General features: G+C 40.3%; 2 protein-coding genes and 2 long non-coding RNA genes across 8 annotated transcripts; 1 reads left to right on the forward strand and 3 right to left on the reverse strand.

Moving 5' to 3' along the window:
* Positions 1-487: 487 nt before the first annotated feature.
* LOC122778538 lies at positions 488-1,760 on the reverse strand. The gene is made up of 2 exons (XR_006361444.1): positions 1,133-1,760; positions 488-742 (listed from the first exon to the last, which is right to left on the reverse strand). It is a non-coding gene; the product is annotated as an uncharacterized LOC122778538 (long non-coding RNA).
* A 1,896-nt stretch (positions 1,761-3,656) lies between these two features.
* Positions 3,657-11,745, reverse strand: LOC122778535 (MORC family CW-type zinc finger protein 3-like). 4 transcript variants are annotated; one of them, XM_044040529.1, is made up of 15 exons: positions 11,440-11,744; positions 11,219-11,291; positions 9,880-10,012; positions 8,774-8,994; positions 8,375-8,522; positions 7,776-7,815; positions 7,461-7,589; positions 6,719-6,838; positions 6,529-6,632; positions 6,279-6,407; positions 5,801-5,893; positions 5,397-5,474; positions 5,103-5,145; positions 4,641-4,978; positions 3,657-4,020 (listed from the first exon to the last, which is right to left on the reverse strand). In XM_044040529.1, exons 1-15 carry the CDS (start codon positions 11,476-11,478, stop codon positions 3,729-3,731), a joined length of 1,980 nt encoding a protein of 659 aa, XP_043896464.1. In that variant the 5' UTR covers positions 11,479-11,744; the 3' UTR covers positions 3,657-3,728. The 4 variants fall into 4 exon arrangements, with proteins under 4 accessions (XP_043896464.1, XP_043896463.1, XP_043896462.1 ...); XM_044040528.1 differs by having other exon boundaries at positions 5,397-5,471; positions 7,677-7,815; XM_044040527.1 differs by having other exon boundaries at positions 7,677-7,815; positions 11,440-11,743.
* On the forward strand, positions 4,655-17,237 carry LOC122778539. Its single transcript, XR_006361445.1, has 4 exons — positions 4,655-4,713; positions 9,581-9,584; positions 10,444-10,447; positions 17,227-17,237. It is a non-coding gene; the product is annotated as an uncharacterized LOC122778539 (long non-coding RNA).
* pmt (phosphoethanolamine methyltransferase) lies at positions 14,662-20,725 on the reverse strand. 2 transcript variants are annotated; one of them, XM_044040532.1, is made up of 12 exons: positions 20,646-20,725; positions 19,111-19,282; positions 18,867-19,022; positions 18,112-18,248; positions 17,559-17,710; positions 17,270-17,458; positions 16,595-16,684; positions 16,429-16,518; positions 16,219-16,341; positions 15,987-16,118; positions 14,923-15,039; positions 14,662-14,829 (listed from the first exon to the last, which is right to left on the reverse strand). In XM_044040532.1, exons 2-12 carry the CDS (start codon positions 19,269-19,271, stop codon positions 14,719-14,721), a joined length of 1,458 nt encoding a protein of 485 aa, XP_043896467.1. In that variant the 5' UTR covers positions 19,272-19,282; positions 20,646-20,725; the 3' UTR covers positions 14,662-14,718. The 2 variants fall into 2 exon arrangements, with proteins under 2 accessions (XP_043896467.1, XP_043896466.1); XM_044040531.1 differs by lacking the exon at positions 20,646-20,725 and adding an exon at positions 20,242-20,348.
* Positions 20,726-20,822: the final 97 nt, after the last annotated feature.

The raw sequence follows: 20,822 nt of genomic DNA on the forward strand, positions 1-20,822 counted from the left end.
ATTTGACCACGGATTGACATAACGAATACCTTGTGAGGAGTATTTTAGGAGTATGAACACTAGAACCATATTTCCATTACTCAGCTTTGCTGCTACCCTGTGGTGCATAATGAGTACTGCAGGACCGCTATCCTTTTTACTGCACAAAATGAACAGAACTTTGAAAATTAGGAGGCAGTCTATCATTGAAATGTTCACTATTTTAATGCATATGTACAAAATATGTAAATATATACAATTTGTCACTGCATGAATTAAGCAGAATATGTGGAGTGGATGTGTAAATTCATATTGATTGTGATTTTTTGTTTGTGGATAAACACTTCAGAATTAGAGCTACTTTGTTCACTGATGACAATTGCGTCATTTTTACTGTGTAAATCTGGCCTGTGTCGTATAGTAAGTAATACGAGAGCAAATCAGTAACTATTCAGCCTCCTTCCACGAGTCTTGACAGTTAAACTGTGGTGAACACATGAATGCAGGGTAAGGTGAAACAAACAAAAACTTTATTATTCACAAAGGACAATATTTTGCCATCACATTGAAGAGTACAAATTAAATTAAACAAGGAGACATATCTCAAAGAATTTCTAACACTATGCAAACAAAAAAATAATAATAATGAAACTTATACAGCGGTGACAGAATCTGATGTGGCACAGCTAGAGGAGTCTGGAAGATGGGCAGACACTGTGTGGTGTGAACATTGTCACCAAGACTTGATTAAACCATGTATCTCCTGTAAAGGACAATGAACACAATTACACATACAATCTGAACAAATATTTTACTTTTTATTCCAGGAAAACATAAACCTTTCAGCAAAACATGCCAACTGAGTTAGCTGTGAACATTCTAATATTGTCTATATAGGCTATGAATAACATTAGACATTAAACACACTGACAACGACTTGAAAACATAGCTTGTGACTTCTTGAACAAACATGAATAACATTTGAATAACACTGAAATTATTCTCAAGCGAGAACAAGGTGGCTTCACTTTGCTAACAGCTTAGTTAAATAGCATATATATCGTTATATAGAACTTTGCTTCACTGCCGACAACTATATCATATCGTGTACTGTGTGAGCAGAAACAGAGTAGAGCATTAGCGTCAGCCTTACCGCTCAGTGACGTCTTCCTGTTGGAAATGGAGACAGTAAACCCTCTGAGTTTCCAGCTTTTCCACGTGTCTTCCGCAAACTCCGGGTGGTTTATCAACGCAAACAAGCTGATAGCGTTAGCATTAGCCTTCCGGCTATCAGCTTGTTTGCACCGCTCTGTATCTCTGACCGGCAAATGATGGGCACTTACTGCTTGTCCTTGTCTTGTTTTTACTGCACAGTCCGGTACAGGTTAGTACCGTACACAAAAGTCCGTAATGTATTTGCCAACTATTTCCTCACGGGGATTCGTGTGTTTACACAACTAGCTTCACTTGGTAAGAAGGGGATGTGGCGTATGGCTGTGCCCCGCAGGCCGACGAGCGCAGTGCTTTCTGGGAGTTGGTGTCATATTGCCTGGGAATGTTCTGTTCTTAAGAATGTGGACATCCTATTCCCCAGGAAAGAAAGACCATATTTTGTGTCCCAAGGTTTGCTGAAAAGAGAGACTATTTAAACCTGGTTGGTTTAAATGCTGGTTGGAGGGGAAAAGACTGTGACAAGGAAATGGCTCTCATTTTAGAACTCAGAGAAATTGTGATTACATTACATTAATATATACAAACATGGTTGAAAATATCAAAATGAGACAAACTAGGAAATGTCAAAAAATGTGTAACTAAGAAAATGTATTTGATGCTAAAATCAATAAAAAAAATCTGGTAACTAAAAGTTGAGCACTTTGTTGTCTTGACTGTAACTGCTAAAGACAAAACAATATCAGTCCTAATAAAAAAAATACTGTGTTACAGAGTTCATCCACATGACAGCAATGCAACAATAACATGGGTTTTTAAATTTGCAAAATGCATTTGGTTTTGCCTCTTTAATTACTTTTATTACCACTGGATTCCATAACGATGCTGATCATAGTTTCAGTGAGTTGACGTCTATGATCTGCTGCAGGATGCTGTCCACGTCAGTGGTTTCCAGACTGATGCCAGTCAGGTCCAGTTGGGGCAGGAGCACCGTGAGGAGAACAACCAGATTGTTACGAACAGTGCGCAGATTCTCCTGAGCTGATCTGTTTTAAACAGAGAAAAGAAAATGTAAAGAAAGTGACTAAAATACTAATTAGAAACAGTAGAACAGTGGTCAAATAAGCACATTTATTTATCATATGGAAAAAATAAATGATCTTAAATGCGACTGGAAATACTGGGGAAAAATCTGAAGTTTACTTTGCAGGCATATAGAGATTAATGTTAACATTGGAGAGGTAGCAGCTCGTAATTATTTCATCTGCACAGGCACTTAACTTGAATCCATTTTATGCTGTCCACCTACTGTATGTGTCAAACAGCATGAGCCAAATGCAAAAATCTAATTAGTAAAACAAGAGCACACAGAGAGCACAGACCTCGAACCAGGGCTCTCAAACTCAAATAACCTTGGAGCCACTGAGCCATCTAGTCTGGCCAGTAGGGGGCCAGTCAAGTAAAAAAACAAAAAAACAACACAGCTGAAACAACTGTTCAGTCATGGTGGGCAACATGAGCTTAAGATTACATTATATTATATATTATATATATATATATATATATATATATATATATATATATATACATATATATATATATATACATATATATATATATATATATATATATATATACACAGATATCTCATGGAATATCATCACTGATGATAGATAGTTCACAGAACTTCAAAATAAAAGTATGCATTGATATTGAATGTATTTATGATGCGGAATGAATCTACAACTCAAACAAACATACAGAAATAGCTCTCTTATCACTTGACATTAAGTGGCGAGAGACCTCAGGCTTAAACAGTTTGTCACCTGCATTGAATATAGTGGCAGCTGAAATGTTTATATTTTTTTATCCACTGTATAGAACATAACTTGCTTATAGCGATTACCATTGTACATATTAACGACAAAATTCACTCTGATCTGTTAAGATGTCACTCAGATATAAACACACCAACTTGTTAAATGGGTCTTCCCATGTTTAATTTAAAATTGCTTAATAATATATTTGTCATCAGTGGGTAGATGCTTACCTCAATTTGGTGGTAACATACTTGGGTGATCACCTACCCATCACAAAAAAATCTGATCGATATGTTAAAAACTTCAGACAGGAAGTTGCTTACAGAATAAAAGACAAACTTAAATATGAAAACCTAAACTATTTGACAGACATTAAAAAAAAAGATGCATTGATGATTTTATTATGTAAAAGTAGAGACTATACCTGTTGTCTTCACTTTCATTTTTCTCCTTACTGGTTCCGTTCTGCTCTGCTGGTTCACATAAAGCCGACTGACCCTGGTCCATCAGGGTATGAGTCAGGCAGCATGATGAAGAAGAAATCTGGTGTGAAGAAAGGACAGAGGAAGGCAAATCTCCTCAAAACAAAGTCATGCACTGACCTCAGCCATGTTTGTCTGGCAGCCCACTTTAGGCTTTTCAGCGCCACAATCAACAGTTGTCATTGTGCCTTGTGATGTCTTTGTGACTTCTACACCTAGAAGCCTCCGAAGACCCTGAACCTGTTTCTCTAAATCAGCCAGTTTCTGTTTCTGTACTTCAGCCTCCCGGTCGCTCCCTGTGAGTGGCAGCGTTGTGCTCCGAGGTTCTTCTGCTTGATTCAGTGGAAGGAGCGTCACATTCTGGGCGGAGGTGAACGAGTGGGACAAGATGAGGTGGGTGGGTATTACCTGTGCTCCACCACCTGGCTTTTCCACTAGGCTCAGGCACTTTTGTTTGTTGGTGAGGATCCATTTCTTCGGCCATATTCTCTGAGTCAGGCTGTCGCTCCTCCAAACGGCACAGCTTCTTTTTCACACTGTTACATAAAAACGCTGCTTTCTCTCTGTGGCTGCAGGAAACACATGTTAGAAATGTTAGACAGCTGGAGACCCGTTCAGTTAAAAGGTACATTTTGTTGTTTTTCCATTATTGTGTGATAATGCAGCGGATGTTAAACAGTAAGTTGATTATTTTCTATTTTTTTTCCGCAGCAAAGACCAGCAGAAAAACTTCCAATAACATGAATATTATGAATTTGGACATTGTTTCTTTGCTTCTATTTCTTATTTAATATTTGTGCTCAGTGTCTTTAAGCACTCGTTAGAAGTACTATACAAATAAAATTAATAATGACAATACATTTTATATATATATATATTTTTACATTTCAGTTTTATTATTTACATTTTAAAATAATATTATAAATGCCTGTGGTGATGAGGCATAACATGTCTGATCTTTCATCTACCAACATTTATATTACATACAGTATATAACTGACTTTTTTTTGTTGACTTAAGGGTTAGGACACATTTGTATTTGTGTTTGTCTTCAAATGTAATTTTGAAATATGTTCCAGTTTTCAGTGTATGTGAGGTTTTCAATACAAACTGAAATGTGTGTAGAAATACTACATAAACCTACATTATAAGATGAAAGAAATCAGATTTTGCATACAACATATCCCACCTTAATGCATCGGTGCTCTCTTCTCGTCTCTCCACTGGCTCCACGTCTGTGTCTTCACTTGTGCCTGTCTCATGTGCGGTGCGTGTCCTGTCCTTAAAGACCGCGTGTCTTCCCGCGGCTTTCTGTTGTGTGTTTTTTTCCTCACCATTTGCGTGTGTGTCTGTGCGTCGACCTGCAGGGCGATTGCCTGTGTTTGTCTGACCGTGTTCAAGCGTGTTTTCTTCCACGTGGCATCTCGGTGGTGAGCAGCTGGACTGGAAGGTGTGCTGAATCGGCTCTGATGTGCTACGACTGAGGATTTGATGTTTCAGGACCGCTTGGTCCTGAAAGGCACACACCTGCAAACACACATGAGGACACAGAAGTGTGCAGAGGTGCCAAACAGTACAGTGGTGCTTTTATCAATCATATCATAGAAGTGTTTTGACATGTCAGTAGAAAGGAGAAACACTTTTTATACACCTCAAGTGAATTCTCTCGTTTTCTGCCCTTGAGAAGATGCTCTCTGTAAGAAAATCGATACAGTGATGAGATGTTTACCTTTGTATGTCCTGTGCCGCGTATAGAAAATGTTTTTACAGATGAGATTAAGGCAACAATTCTTTGTTATGCCTGAGTGCAATTGTAATAAAAAATTTATTCAATCGGTAAAAAGCTGTTCTGTGCTTGTTAGCTGTCTTTGCAGTTATCAGCATGGATGCACAATCATTTCCACACAGAAAATGAAGAAGAAGAAGAGGAAGAAGTTGAAGTTACTGTTTCTTGTGTTTTTTCTGGTAGCTGGGTGTTAGCAGCTCCTCGCTCTGTTCTGCCTCTTCGGGAAAAGAGCAACTTCTAAACAGGAAAAGTAAGTAAGTAAGTACATTTTATTTATACAGCACCTTTCACAGATATAGAATCACAAAGTGCTTCACAGAGCGAAACAAGTAAAATACATAAAATACTGATAGTTTCAACAACAAAAAAAACAGGAAAACACAGTAAAAGAAATAAAAGAATAAGAACACTCGTCTAACTAAAGGCCTGATTAATTAAAGACGCCAGGTAGATTCAGTTCAGACATAAATTCCACACTGTACGACACATTAAAATACAAAACCCAGGAGTAAACAATGAAAGGAACATTGTATTGAAGGGAATTAAGAATTTGAAAGCCACACCTGTAACGTGGATTGGGGTTCTGGCTGCAGTACCAGCTTTCAGGGGAAACACTGTAATGTCCTGCAGGGACATTCCGCCACTTCAGACACCCGCTGTAAATACACACACACACACACATAGACTGGTGTGACTGAGTGTGAAACATGTTGAATATTAGTTCATATTAACATCCGAACATTTACATTTTCTTTAAATCATAGTAGCGTAGCTTGTAGATTACTGTATATATATATATATATAACTATATATATATATATTTATATATAGTTATATATATATATATATATATACATATACATATATATATATACATATATATACTTTCACTGTCAGTTGAATGATAAATTGACCTGTATCTTAACGATTGCAACCCTTTTAAGCAGCACAACACTTTGACTGTGTTCTTCACAAATGCAATAATACTAACAACACTAATCATAATAATCACGACACTTGTAAATAACAGTCAATACAAACCCATCAGCGTCATCTTCATCTTCATCTTCATCTCTGTCTACCGCATGGAACTCTCGCTCTCTGGCCTTCTTCTCTGTCAACTCCTTCCAGTACTCATTGAGTTTAAGGCCCAAAGCACTGAGTGTGAGTCTTTAGAGAATTAAAGGGACAGTCCAGTGAATGAAGTTTGACATGAGGTAAGAATGTTAGTATCACTTTGTAAATACAGTATCCAGCACTAGTGTCAGGCCAAGCATCAAACAAACCCTACCTGTATTCTTTAGTGTACTCAAAGTCCTGCTTGTTGTGAGCAGGTTTGAGAAAGTTACACTCAATGATACCGATGACTCCGACTCCTGCTCGTCGACCAGAGGCCTATAAAAGAAATTGGGGGAGTGAGTTTAAGGAAAGGACAAGTATCCATTAATGAATATATTGAGGAAAATCCTTTTTTTTCTTACCTTGAGCTGGCATCCCACTTTCTCATAAGCTTTAATGAGTCGGTTCTTGTGGTACATCATGATTCCATATTGGTCATTATTTGTGGGATTCAGCCCAAAGGTCACTTTCACCTTCTCTTTCTGGCATTCATCAATCAAGGTTAGCAGCAAATGGAACTGTCTTCCTGCTGAACTCCACAGCCATTTTAAATGAACTCACTGGATTACACCCTGGACAGGTCACAGTCCATCACAAGGTCACAAATAGAGACAAAAGCCTTCCACTTTCACACTCACACCGAGTGTCCAATTAGCCTAATCCCCAAATCTGCATGTTTTTGATATGTGGGAGGAAACCGGTGACCCTGGAGAAAACCCACACACGAGGTGAAAATACTCTAGGCGAAAAATAAACGTGTATTAATGTGTATATGTAAACGTAGGTATGTGTGCATTTAAATACCAGCTGTGCCTATTGAGCTGTGAAGATAATTATTTACATGTCGACTGTGAATAGTTAATAATATAATATAGAAAACAATGTATTAATATCAGCTATAAATACCCTTCTACACTTCTGATTTGTATATAATATAGATAGGGGTCCAAGAGATAATAGTCCAAGAGATATAATACAAAGTTCAAAGGGAAGGCATAAATAATACTTCTTTCTATGCCCCCTTCGAACATGAATTTATTTAATTAGGTGAGGTAACAAATACAAGCACACGCACGCACACACACATGGATAGTGAAGGGATACGCTGAACTGTGGTTTGTACACGTCATGCTCAGCGTGCGTCAGCCTCTTCAACACCAGCTTGGGGGTAATCTTCTTCCCCCTCAGTATGATTTGTGCCCTCGGCTTCAGATACAAAATACTGAGGTAGGCCTGAAGCAGAAAGACAAACACGAGACAATGTAAACATTGCTAAATACAAGTTTAACAATGTGATCACACACACACGCACACACACACCCGCAGACTGTAGAACATGTCGGGGAAGTTCGGCTCACTGTTCCTCAGTCTCTTCTTCATCTCCTCAATCTGAATCTCAGGCAAACGGAGGTCACTCACATCAGTGTCAAAGTCCATCTCTGTCTTTCCGTCCGTGGTCCTTCAGGATAACACGTGAGCAGTTGTTGGGTCAGGTGACGACACTCTAAGTACACAGCATCGCTGCTCTCGTAAAACCATTCACTGCAAAATCTGCCCCGTTTTCAAACTACAAGTGATTTATTTCTCAAAATAATTCTCCTTACTAGAGTCTCCTATCACCGGCACAATATCTGGGTCAAATTTAGCTTCACTCAGTCATTCATTGTTGCATTAATAAGGGGTAACACATTTCTGGCTCCATGAAACCTTAAACCAACACTTTTAAACATGAACTATTGCATCTACAAAATGCCACAGGGAGACACAAGGATGCGTATTTGAATGTGTGCTGGTTTGGATTGATTTGTCTAAAGGCGCACATTTGCCTGTCTCATGTGTGCTTCTGACATGTAATCTGTCATGCTAGTACATTAAACCTATATGGGAAAAAAAAATTAAACAGAAGACACACATTTGTCATCATTTTAAATCCATAAATAATAAGAAGAATAGACACACAATTTAACTAAGCCAACAGCATTTTATAACACTTTAGTGTTTAGTCATATGATTCTAACCTGCGGATGTTCCAGATGAATATCTTGGTGCCTTTTTTGAAAGCCATGGAATCAAAGTGTGCGTGTATCTGCTCCAGGGAGCTGATGATGGAGTTCTGCAGGATGGCTGCCAGGCTCGCCTCGGAGTCCTCTGTCACCACCAGTGACTGTAACACCGAGTTAAAGGACCAGTGTGTAGGATTTAATGGTCCAGTGTGTAACATTTTAAGGGTTTACTGGCACACAGTAAATGTCTTACCCACAAGTACATTTGTATGAGTGTATAATAAGTGTTTGAATAAAAATGAGGTGGTTTTCATTGCCTTAGAATAAGCCTTTTATATGTATGTATGAATAATCACTTGGAAAAGAAGACAGTGGAGTGCTCTGAAGGTTCTGTCAGTGTTGTGTGAAGGATATTGGTTTGTTGGTTGAAGGGGACGATGGGGACGATGACAGCCTGGGCCTTGATGTTTTCCAGGTAGGTCTGGGACAACATTCCCACACTCTGGCAGCCACCGTTTTTGGTGAAGATCAGAGCATCGCGGCCCAGACGCATTGAGCCGGACTTGAAACCATTTCCGTACACGCCGATGGCCTTCTGACTGGCTTTACCCGAGCCTTTTTCTGTGAAACCAAAACTGAGGGGGGCAGTGAGGAAATAAGGACGTCAATGATGCCACTTTTCCACTCCCCGGTAGCAGCACGGCTCGACTCTACATGGTTTGGTATGGTTATTCTATAGTACCTCCTCAACGTGGGCGGAGTCATAGCACGGCTCCATGAGACTGACACACACAAACTAGTGACGAGTGACTTGTTAAGCAGTTGCTTTCATGTACCGAACAGTTCATTAAAAAGATTTGTGTCACAGAGTCGTTCAGTACTTCCTGCATGACCGCAGGACAGTGACACAGTCACTCAACTGAAAAACGGCAGAAGGGCTTGTGATGCCGCTCACGATCGCGGCTAAATACACCAGACTCCTGTTAAATGATGAGTTTGTTAACGCATGTCTTCAGGATTTTTAAGACCTTTTAAATGATCTACAGTTCGGCATTGTTCAGTTTGATTCTTGTGTTGGACGTCACGCTCGTCACTCTCAGTATCGGTCAGAGCAGGTACTAAAAAAAACAGGTACCAAGTACTATCACTAACGGAAAAGCAAAACAAAACAAAACATGCAGAGTCGAGCCGTGATGGAACTGTATAGTGGAAAAGTGCCAGTAGTGTAAACGTACAAATTATGATTTGCCATTGTGGACAAATAATCCAATTAATCTTTCTGTAGAAGTATAGTTGCGAGTGCATTTTTACTAAACTGTGTGAGTCTTATTGGAAGAACGTGCATGAGAAACATCAAATGTAAAACGTGGGCTAAAAATACCGTCGAGTCACTCTTGTGGTTTGAATACAGAGAAGAGGAACAATATAACTGTGTATAACCAGACAGGAAACATATCTGGTGCCACACTGTTTTGCATGATGACTTCATGTCACTATGTGTGTGTGTGTGAGAGTCTCACCTGAGCATCTTGTGCAGTTTGTTGGGGGTCATACCGCTGCCATTATCCATGAATGTTAAACAGGGGTGACCGGCTTCATCGATCACATCAATCCAGATCTGCTTAGCATATACACCAGGATCGGACGCATTATCTAGGAAATGAGTGAATGAAATAATAACAATAGACAACTGCCCATTCATATATGCAGAGCAGAGAAATCGTAAGATACATTGTATCGTTGTTATTTATGAAATTAGAGACTTGCCTTCTACTGGCAGCTTTTATACCCAAAGTCAGTGCCCATTTAAGGTCCAGTGTGTAATATTTAGGGAGGGCTTATCAGCAAAAAATTCACAGAAGTTGATGAGAATGTCATTTTTTTGTAGGAGAAGGTTGGGAAACAAAGCAGTGAGTTGAGGAGAAACTGAACAGTAAACAGAATGTACAGTATTTCGCAGGTGGATGAAAAAAATAACAGTTGATGGATTTTGGAAAATGTGATATTATTGTACGCATTTTGTGTGAAAGCAATGAAAAACATTCCACGTAAACATAGTCGACACATTATAGTCTGACTTTGAGTTTGGTCCAGGGCTACACTTATTGAGTTGGACTTTTTATGATGCACTGTATCGTTTTATGTTGTTTTTATGTTTTCTATTTTACTGCTTTTTATTGACGCCATTCTGTACAGCACTTTGGTCAGCCTCGGTTGTTTTTTTTTAAAAATGTGCTCTATATGATGAGAATTATTGAGTCTCAGAGAAATGATGATGATTTTTTTAAGAATAAGCTCCAGATAAGATGTCCCTGTCTCTTCACAACTTCTGCTAAAAAAACAAAAACAAAACAGCAGCCAACTGACAGCTGAATTAAAGATAGAGCAACAGACGAGTGAGGAGTGACAAGAGTGACACATACGCTGGTTTCCATGACTTCAGAGGACATTGACTTACATTCATTTCCTGTAGACTTACTCTAACTTTAACCATAATTGATACTGGCCTAATCCTAATCCTAACTTCAACCTTAATCTAACATTAACTGTAAAACATGTCTTCACCTTAAAATGAATTTACGTTATGGGGACTTGATTTTTGTCCCCATAGACAGACAGACAGACAGACAAACGACTTTATTAATCCCTTTGGGAGGTTCATAATGAAGACAAGTCCCCATAATGTGACTGTGTGAATAGGTTTAGGTCCCCACAACATAAGGAATACCACACACACCAGCAGAGATGTGTCCGCAGCGGAAGAGTGCATGAAAATGAAACCATGTCTATTTACTCACAGCTGCAGCAGGTGCTCAAAACTGGTCATGCGATTTTTTTTTTTATTTTTTTTTATTTTACCTATTAACTCTGCCACCGCGCTGAAAGGCCAGGTGTGGCTTGTAGAGTTGCTGTTGAGAAATGAAGGACTCATCTGCAACAGAAATGGAAACAAACAAACAAACAAACAAACACACGCAGTGAGTGTCAATCATCCCTCACTGCATGCCCATTCTGCAACAGCCCGCGTGCTCACACCACACAAACGTGCCAAGTGACTGAAATATAAATCAAGAACTTACGGAACTCAGGCGAATGCCGTGCTCACTTAAACTCGCCATGTTTGGCGACTGACTTATAGCGTCATTTGGTGTCAGTCAAAGACACGCAGTGGGCGTATACCGCATCCCACGCGCCGCACACTTGTCTTTTGACATAATGCATATTCTAGTCCTTTACCAGGAAATGAAAGAGAGACTGCACTGTTGCACTTCCTTCTCAGAGTGAAGACACACGGACATCACATGTGGAGGTTAAGTTAAATAAAAGTCTTCAACCAAAGCTATATCCCCAACCAGGGCCGGTCCTATGCATTTTGCCACCCCAGGCAACATTGGGATTTTGTGCCCCCACCCCCCACTGTCACCCAAAATAAACAAAGCTAGTTTTCCATGCAAAAAATTAGACTTACACATTAATACAAAAGTAATAAAACACTATAAAGTGTGGTCATAAACACTACAACATACTCTGCATACTAAAGAATAATAAATATTGTCAATGGTAAAATAAACAAAACACTGTTACAATAATTATACTACAATGATTATACAATAATACAGATGTTCAGGAGCTGCTTTTCCTGAACATCTATCTAACATCTATATGCAGATAATTGTAGACAAAGGTTGGATCGGGAGACAAACAGGCAAGTCTGACAAGTTTAAAAACATTTCACTGCAAGAAAATTGTGTGAACCCTTTGGAATTTCTCGTTTAACCGCATGAATTACTTGCACAGTGTTCGTAGTCTGAACGCTGGTAAACACACATTGTTTCTCCAAAATTTCTGTTAATAATTAACACACCAAATATTCACAATGTGGGTGGACAAAGTCACCGTTTTTCCTTACAAACCTCATTTGGTTTCATAGTCTCTCTTGAGAGGTTATTCCAGATTTGGGCCAAGCTCTGTGTCAACTGAGTCACTCCACAAGGTGGATCGTCAACTTCTTCTGTGCTTTGTTTTGTTCTTTCTTGTAAGACAGTGCCTCCAGAGGTGTGGCCCTTGGACAGAGCCGGCCCTGGGCATGGGCAGTATAGGCAAAAGCTAGGGGCGCCGTCATCCGCAGGGGGCGCCGAAAACGGGAAAAAAATAAAAAATAAAAATAATATATATATAAATACTACTTCTTTTTTTTTTACCAGTGCCATTATTACTATTATTTTGAAATATTATATAAGCCCACAGCAACATAAAGTCATAGCAAAGACTATTAAATAATGCAGAAGCCTTTTCTCTGGGTGAAACGAGCCGTTGCTCTGTACCTGCCCTCTGTGAGGGGGGCGGGGTCAAGAGGCCAGCTGCCACTGTATCGGAATTATGTCCAAAAGACTGAAGCCATCCGGCGCCCAAGGAAGGAAAAGAAGGAAAGAAGAGGAAGAAAAACATGAAAAAGATAGAGGTACAGTAATGTCAATGTGATGAAATGAATAGTTAAATGCATCGTAGTTACCAGTGTTGGAGCAGAGTGTTAGCTTACTAGCTTACTTAGCAACATTGTTTAATAATCAATAAATAGCTGAGTCGACGTGTGTTAATGTTACTCCACCTTAAATTCATCAGGGACGTTTGGAAACTTAACGTTAGGCCAGGTGTTATTTTACAGGTGTCTTTCCTGTGTCACAGTTTATGTTTGTTAAAGTTTACATCAGTGTTAAAGTGCAGTTAAAGTGTATTACTGTTAATATTTCATACCTTAGCTTTCCCATAGCATTCATAGGCTATATATACATATTAATTTCACTGCACTTTGCACTCTGGTTAGACTGAATTGCATTGCAATGACAATAAAGTTGAATGAATCTCAACACATTTTCATTATTAGTCTATATTAGTCTCATGTATAGCACACCAAGCATCATGTAACATGCAGTCGTCACATATACTTCTCTTCTCTCTTCAGATGCACTTTTAAAATATTTCAGCACCACCCCCAGTGACTCAGCCTCAGGTGCTGCTGTCCCGTCTACCTCTGCACAGCCCAGTGACACAGCATCAGGACTAAAGGCTGCACCTATGCTGACTGGCCATCTCTTCTTACAGACAAAGTAAGAAGAGAGTTAGTTCACAGAGGACCATTTCAAACAAAAAACAGTTACACAGTTCCCCAAAACAACGATGGGAGAAGGTGTTTTATGTCACTTGTTTTCGTGTGCAGTGTTCGTCTTAATATGTTTGCCTTATTTATTTTGTATTTTTAATTTTATCACTTGTTTCTTTCTTTAGTTTTTATTTGGTGTGATATTTTTTACTCAAAGGAATAAAATCTTGAATACACACATGCAGTTTCTGTGTGATTGTATGAAAGTTAATTGTGAAATTGACTGCTGCGATGCAAGAGGGCGCCAGCTAAAATCTTGCCTAAGGGCACCAAATTACTCAGCCCTGAGTAATTTGCCCTTGGAGGTATTACAGATGGACTTCGGGCAGGAATGAAAAAATTCTTCCATTTGTCAAATTATTCAAAACATACTCATTTTCTTTTATTCTGGGGAAAGAAACTATGAATAACAATGTCTTATTTTGTTAGTTTGTAATATGGCCGCAGCATTTTTCTTTAATCTCAGTCTTCTTATTTCACTGTTGTGCTATGTTTGTTCTTACATATCAGTTCTGCTAAATGTTCAGGGGCCTCAAACCTCTGAGGTTTGGGACGCTCTGTTGCTCTGCTCCAGTTTTCCCTTCAGTCCACAAAAACCTTGGAGTCTGAAGATGGTCATAGGCAGCTGTCAGGCACACGGTGATGGGATTTAAAGAATAATGTTTTCCTCTGTTTCACACTTTCCATCTTTTAGCACCGTGTCTGTTTCGTCGTTTTGTCTGTGGTAGATTCAGAATCAGAGATATAAATGGGGTCAAATGATTCCTTTGAGCCTTTGGTTATAACTCTGGGATTAAAGGAGATTAGCCACAGAACTAAATGTGGACTCATCGGTCTATTTGTCTAAAGGCAGTCTGCATTTCCATGATTAAATGAGCAAAAACCTGATTCATTTAATCAAAAATGAGCCCTGTGTTGGACTGGCGACTTGTCCAGGAAGTACCCCACCTTTCACACTATATCAACTGGGATTGGCACAAGGGCCCCCCTCGACCCTCATGTGGCGGATAAAGCGGTACAAGATGAATAAATGAATGAAATGTCATTAAAATCTTAATATTGTAAGCCTACTTCTGTCTATTGTATATTATATTCTTTTTAATCCTCAACAGGAGCTTCATAATGACAAAAGCGAAGACAATGCGGGAAGAAAACTTTTACTGTGACACATTTTCCTCTCCATCCCTGGTGCAAAAACTCAATCTCTCTTTGCATGAAAAAGTCCCCATCGCTGGTCTCCACAGCTGGAACGGACAAGTTTTTCCCTCCATCCATTCACGATTGCAAAATAGTCTTCCTCAGAGAACTCCTGCAAGGGGCACAGACAGGCAAGAAGAGGTTTTTGTTAAGCTAAGTATAATCTTGTGATGTTGACACAACTCCTCTGTGTCTTCTTGCCAACCTCAGTGAATTCATCCTTGATGGCCTCAGCTCTCTGCAGCTCTGTCTTTATCACCTGGATGAACTGCTCTGTCCGATCTTCGGCCCGAACATTGCTGAAGCCAGCCTCTTCAATGAACTGCATAGGGAGGGAGGGAGGGAGATAGAGAGAGAGAGGGAGAGAGGGAGAGAGAGAGAGTCTATGTCACACAAGAGCACTCTACACAAGAGGAGACTTTGACTAGGAGTTACACAATCCGATAGTGATAGTTTCTTGACCTTTGGCCATTGCAAAGCAGATATGTCTGTCTGGTGTACATGACACACCAAATACCCAACTAATAAATGTATTCAAATAAACTACAAAATACAGCAGCCACACCATGCATCAGAATAAAATACTTTCCTCCAAGTGGTGAAAGAGCAAGTGGAGGAGTATGGGGTTGTCAATCGCCTTTTGTTGCTGTTGCTGTTGCAGCACACAGGAGTGAATGACATTGAGGTACAACACTCTCATGCATGACACACAATTACACCATGTAGTGGCAATAACAGCCCATGGCCCCGTGGAAGGGAACTGGGCTCGTAACTGGATGGTTGCCAGTTCAAATTCCCTCCAAGACAAGGGCTGGGATATCCCTGAGCAAGGTATAACTTCTACAATAACAACAACAACAGCAACAGAACACCTAAAATTAGGGACCAAGCACCATGCAGTCCAACCCGAGAATTTTCCAGTATTTAAAAAATACAAGAAATTGAAGTATTTTGATATAAAATATGAAGGCGTGTTGGAGCAGGACAACATCTAAAACATGTTGGATCCCCAGGACCAGGATTGAGAAACTCTACTCTTGGTGTATTAAAAGTCAGTTCTTTTTATTTTACACCACCTATCTGTAATAGGCAAATATTGGCATCGTGGCTTGGTTGATGTGTTATCACATCATGAAGAAAGGTTTACACTTTGGCTTTGGACGTTGAGAACTAACAGAACACTGCATCAGACACTGACTGTCAGAGGATCAAAGTGCAGTCCTTCCAAAAACAACAACCCAGTTAGTGTGTACAGTATTATCTTTTTACCTTGCCATACTGTGAAGGTGTATACAGGATGTAGCCTCTTTGTTTGATGTACGCCTCGAATGCTGGTGTCCACGGCTTCTCCCCACAACAGTAGTCGCTGATAAGCAACTTGCCACCAGGCTTTAACCATGACTGGAACACGAAGGAGGCAAAACTAGGTTATGTGGCAAAAAGTGGAAGACACAAGGAGATTGAAATTGAAATACTCTCTAATATGTGACAAAATGCTCACATGGAAGCGCTTGAAGAGAGCCAGTTTGTCATCTATGTGCAGGATTGTGTCTCTGCTGTAGATCACATCGAAAGAACCCTCTGGGAACATCCTCTTAGTGGCATCAGCCACCTCAAACTGGACCTAATGGAAGAGCACACGTCATTACAGAGAGTTCGTTTTCTGTTGTCAGTTTAAAACAATGTATGATCCGGGAAGATTCAGACGCACCGATGGCAGCTTCTCAGCGATCGCCCTCTGCATGGCGATGCCCACCATGTTTTCTGACAGATCCAGGCCAAGCACTTCCACACCAAAGGTCTGAAACGTGACATTCATCGTCACCATCATTACATTGTTTGCAATCATTCTAATTCACTATTACAGATTCTTCTACCTTTGCGATGTAGAAGTCTCCTCCACCAATGCCACAGCCAACATCCAGAACCTTCTGTCCAGGTTTCAGGTCCAGAAGATCCACAAACTCCTGTCAGCACAGGGTGCAAAATTCACTCAGTTATTTCTACGGCTTTATCATCCAACATGAGGGTGGCTGTGATTTTTGGACCGTGGGAGAAAACCCACGCGCAGAAAGGACCTCGGTCGGACCGAGGCACAAACTTGGGTCTTTGGGCTACGAGGCAACGGTGCTAGCCACTATGTCACATATGGCTGTGTATCTTTGAAAAGCATTAAGTCTTTCCAAGAATGATCTGTCATGACCATGATAATTGAATTACCCAAAAAATTGTAGTAGATATACCTTATAATGTTTGTCCCTTAAACAAAAAAATACAGCTTTCAAGCTTCACGTGAAGTGCAACAGCTTAAACCCATTAGCACAACACAAAACCAGGGATCGCTGTGCAATTATCAATGCTTATTTTAGGCTACTATGAAGACTTGTGAATGATATTAGGGAAAATCCTTACAGCGATTACATTTACAGTGTTGAACTCTGTGTCGTCTGCCTGATGCTACACGAGAGTCTAGGCTGCCAGTAGAACAGTGCCACTGGGCAAAAACAAGTGATAATTGGTAGATTTCTTTTCGCTCCAGACTTAATCCCCACCTTGGTGGTGCTGTGCCCCCCTGTACTGACATAGCCAGCCCCGAACATCTTCTCATAGCGCAGGATGCCACGGTTTGTGTACTGTTGGTTGTCCAGGAACTGCTGGAAGGTGCAAAATCCTTTCTGGGAGTTTGCGGAGCGTGGAACCTTCTCTAAGAGCCAGCAGATTTGATTGGGGTTGTTTTTAAGCTGGAAGGAGGAAGATGGGATGGGATTGTTGAGAAGAAGATTAAGGATTGAAATGGCTTGAATGCACAATGTCTCTTGGCAAAAACGTGAATTACTCTACCTGAACATAGGTCTGGACTTTTCTTTTCAAAACAATGTCAAAACCAAACGTCTGGCCTCTCTCTGGCTCCTCCACTTGTGATGCCGATACCAGGTGACTGTAATATTCCTCAGTGCGGTAAATGGTGGGGTCAAAGTCCCTTTGTTTGTCACCTTGGTCAAAAAGACATGAGTTTAAGCTGCAGCTGCGTCGAAGAGACACGTTGATATCTCACCACTTTCTTTCAATTAGATTGTTTTTGTCTTAGCAATAATCACCATACAGTATAATTATTTTATTATCAGTGTACTGGACCACATCCAGAAAATACATGTATGCAGTGTAATAACTACCCTACCCTACTATTTCATGTCAAGAAAAAGGTATTTTACACCTGGTTAACTCAACACATGGTTGAGCATTACATCCTCATGCTGTAGAAGTTAAACCTATGAGAATGATCACCGAATTTGACAGACATGAATAGTAATAACAATAATAAGAGATTCAGTCACTGTTCTTAATTGAATATAGTAAAAGAAATGTGCACATTTTTAATATTAACTCACACTACCTGACCTGTGGTTACAGGACTCTCTGAAGAAAAGGTAGCCACCAGGCTGCAGCCAGCCCAGCATCTTCTCTACAAAGCTCTTCAGCTCATCATCACTCACGTACATCAGCAGCCAGTTGGAGAAGATGAGGTCAAAGCTGGGGAGAGATTTTTACATGCAATTGTTTTCTTTTACTGTTACACATCCAACGTTTATGTACATCACTAGCTGAGCAAAAATTGGACAAGACAGCACGGGCACAAACTGGTGGACTGGGTCATAGCTACACAAAACACGAGGGAAAACACAGGCTTATTTCCGTATTTTAACATCCTCTCGTGTCTCCTCTGTCAAATCTACTTTTGCATCCGTCCCAAAGATTGTTCAGGCATGCAAGAGAACAGTGAAATCCATGGTGATAGAATGTGAAGATCGGGGTGAAATGCATACTCATTAACAACACAGGGGATAAACTACATTTGAACTAAAGCGCCAGTTCATTTCTAAATAGAGCCACTGGTGTGATTTCAATGTATGGAAATGCCTGTATCTGCTGTTGGGTGGTCAGTTAATAGTGGTGATTTTATATCGATTATTTACCCAAATTAAAATGACCCAAAACCCCTTTATCCCCTGTTGTCCCATATAAATAGCTCCAAAAATGTCATCTAACAACAAACAGACCAAAGTTACCACTCCTACAGGAGACATTTTAACACACACACACACACACACACACACACACACACACACACACACACACACACACACACACCTGTTTTGGGGGAAATCCATCTTTATGACATCTGCTTGAATAAAGGTTGCATTGTTGTGGTGACCGTTCTCCTGTCTGTTCTTCTCCACGAAGGTTTCCATGAAGTCCACAGCCGTCACATGGGCTGCCTTAGTGAGCAGGTGCGTGGTATAACGACTGTTGAGACACATGTAATGTATTATATACTTATTTATATATATATGTTGAAAACCCTGCCCAGGATTTTCAACCCCTGTGTGCTCACCCAATACCAGCTCCCAGTTCCAGCACTCTGCATCCAGTCAGGCCTGGAAGCATGGAGAGGATCTCGGGAAGCTCCTGCTGATGCAGGTCCCTGGCACGAGAGTCGAGCATCATCTCTTCGACCGAGGCACTCTCCGAGTGCATCTTCCAAAACTCTGCCATGTCGTCACGCACTGCAAAAACACACACACACACACACACACACACACAGGATCTCAGATGAGGTTGGAAAAATGTGCAAATGTGACAGAACAAACACATTCACTATGTGTTTGTTTCTTACTGCCTGTGAACAAAAAAGGGAAGCCAGGAAGTATGACAGAGGTGTAGGTACTTAATTATGACACAATCTGTGTCTTTTCAAAGTCCTGCAGCTCATGATAATGTGGTGCTGATAGAGATGAGATTTTAATATTCCGACACTATTCTCATAATAATACAACTTTATTCTAAAAAATACAACTTTATTCTAAAGGTATTACAACTTTATTCTAAAAGCATTACAACTTTATTCTCAAAAGATTACAACTTTTTTAATATTACAACTTTATTCTAAAAAATACAACTTTATTCTAAAAGCATTACAACTTTATTCTCAAAAGATTACAACTTTTTTAATATTAAGGCTTAATTCTCATAATATTACAACTTTATTCTATACTCCAAATTCCAAATTCCAAAATAAAATAAGGAACAGATGTTGTGCTTTTACTAACTGTTCAGCTCAAGCTGAATATCATGTGCAGGAACATGTACATGACACACAGGTTTACCGTTAGTCAGACCTGAATCTACTCCAGTGAAGCGACTGTCAGTGATTTGGTCTGTAATCTTGCTTTTCTGATTGTTAACCCCCTCACGTTAGGTTACAACTCTCAAACAAGGCAGTGCCACTGTACGGGCTCAGATTGGCAGCCTCAGTCAAACCACTGACACATTTCAGCCCCACCAGTCCACAGTGGGATTACTTCCACCAGCTGAGTGGACAATCAGCACAAAGCAACGTGGCTGCTGCAGCTATGGCGTCATCAGTTGCATCAGGTGGCTTTAACTCACATGAAAAGGCAACAGGCTCAGTCAGATGTTATCATCACTATCATCATCATCATCATCATCATCACTCAGGTCATACCTGTATCCATGGTGATCAAATGCCCATTCGATCTCGCAATTGACTCCATTTCAAAGTCAAGTCACTGTCAGTGACCCCTGGCACAGTGCGGGGTTTGCACGTTGTGTGGTTGCTCTTTAAATAACAGCGCGACAGTGACGCGTGGAGGAGGTGGGTTGTCAGGTGGGGAACTGGGTGTGAACTAGTCTGCATTGTGAGGAGGGGAGAGGTGAGGAGAGGAGAGGAGAGGAGGGGGGGCGCACATGGATAACCGCGTGGGGACAAAGGTCTGCGTTTTGTTCACGTCAGGTTTAAAGTGCAGACATTGACACGCAGCTGCCAACGACCGCAGAAAGTGACGTGACAGGTGTTATTGTTATTGTAATAATAATAATAACAATATTTAATGTAGTTGTCATACTCACAACTTTACGCACGGCGGCTGGTCCGGGCTCTCGCCTCAGTTGTGCTGCTGCTGACACATGAACATTTGGAGCATGCGCCGGTTGCGTCATCCTTTTCCTCGTCGTGCAAACGTAAAAAGCAGGTGGAGTTGACTTATGTCACACTGACACTGTAGTCAGACCTGTGCAGTAACCCTG

This window comes from Solea senegalensis, linkage group LG12, assembly GCF_019176455.1.
Source record: "Solea senegalensis isolate Sse05_10M linkage group LG12, IFAPA_SoseM_1, whole genome shotgun sequence".
Taxonomy (NCBI): domain Eukaryota; kingdom Metazoa; phylum Chordata; class Actinopteri; order Pleuronectiformes; family Soleidae; genus Solea; species Solea senegalensis.

Bases quoted from the DNA above. Each gene is read 5' to 3' on its own strand.
- pmt (XM_044040531.1), bottom strand. From the start codon at position 20,290: ATGGAGTCAATTGCGAGATCGAATGGGCATTTGATCACCATGGATACA. The intron at 16,342-16,428 runs GTGCGTCTGAAT...CTCTTCCATTAG, and splicing joins TCGCTGAGAAGCTGCCATCG to GTCCAGTTTGAGGTGGCTGA. The intron at 16,119-16,218 runs GTGAGCATTTTG...TTCGTGTTCCAG, and splicing joins CTCTCTTCAAGCGCTTCCAT to TCATGGTTAAAGCCTGGTGG.
- LOC122778535 (XM_044040527.1), bottom strand. From the start codon at position 11,478: ATGGCGAGTTTAAGTGAGCACGGCATTCGCCTGAGTTCC. The intron at 10,013-11,218 runs GTAAAATAAAAA...CTCATTTCCTAG, and splicing joins CGCGGTGGCAGAGTTAATAG to ATAATGCGTCCGATCCTGGT. The intron at 6,633-6,718 runs GTAAGAAAAAAA...TTTCTTTTATAG, and splicing joins AAGTGGGATGCCAGCTCAAG to GCCTCTGGTCGACGAGCAGG.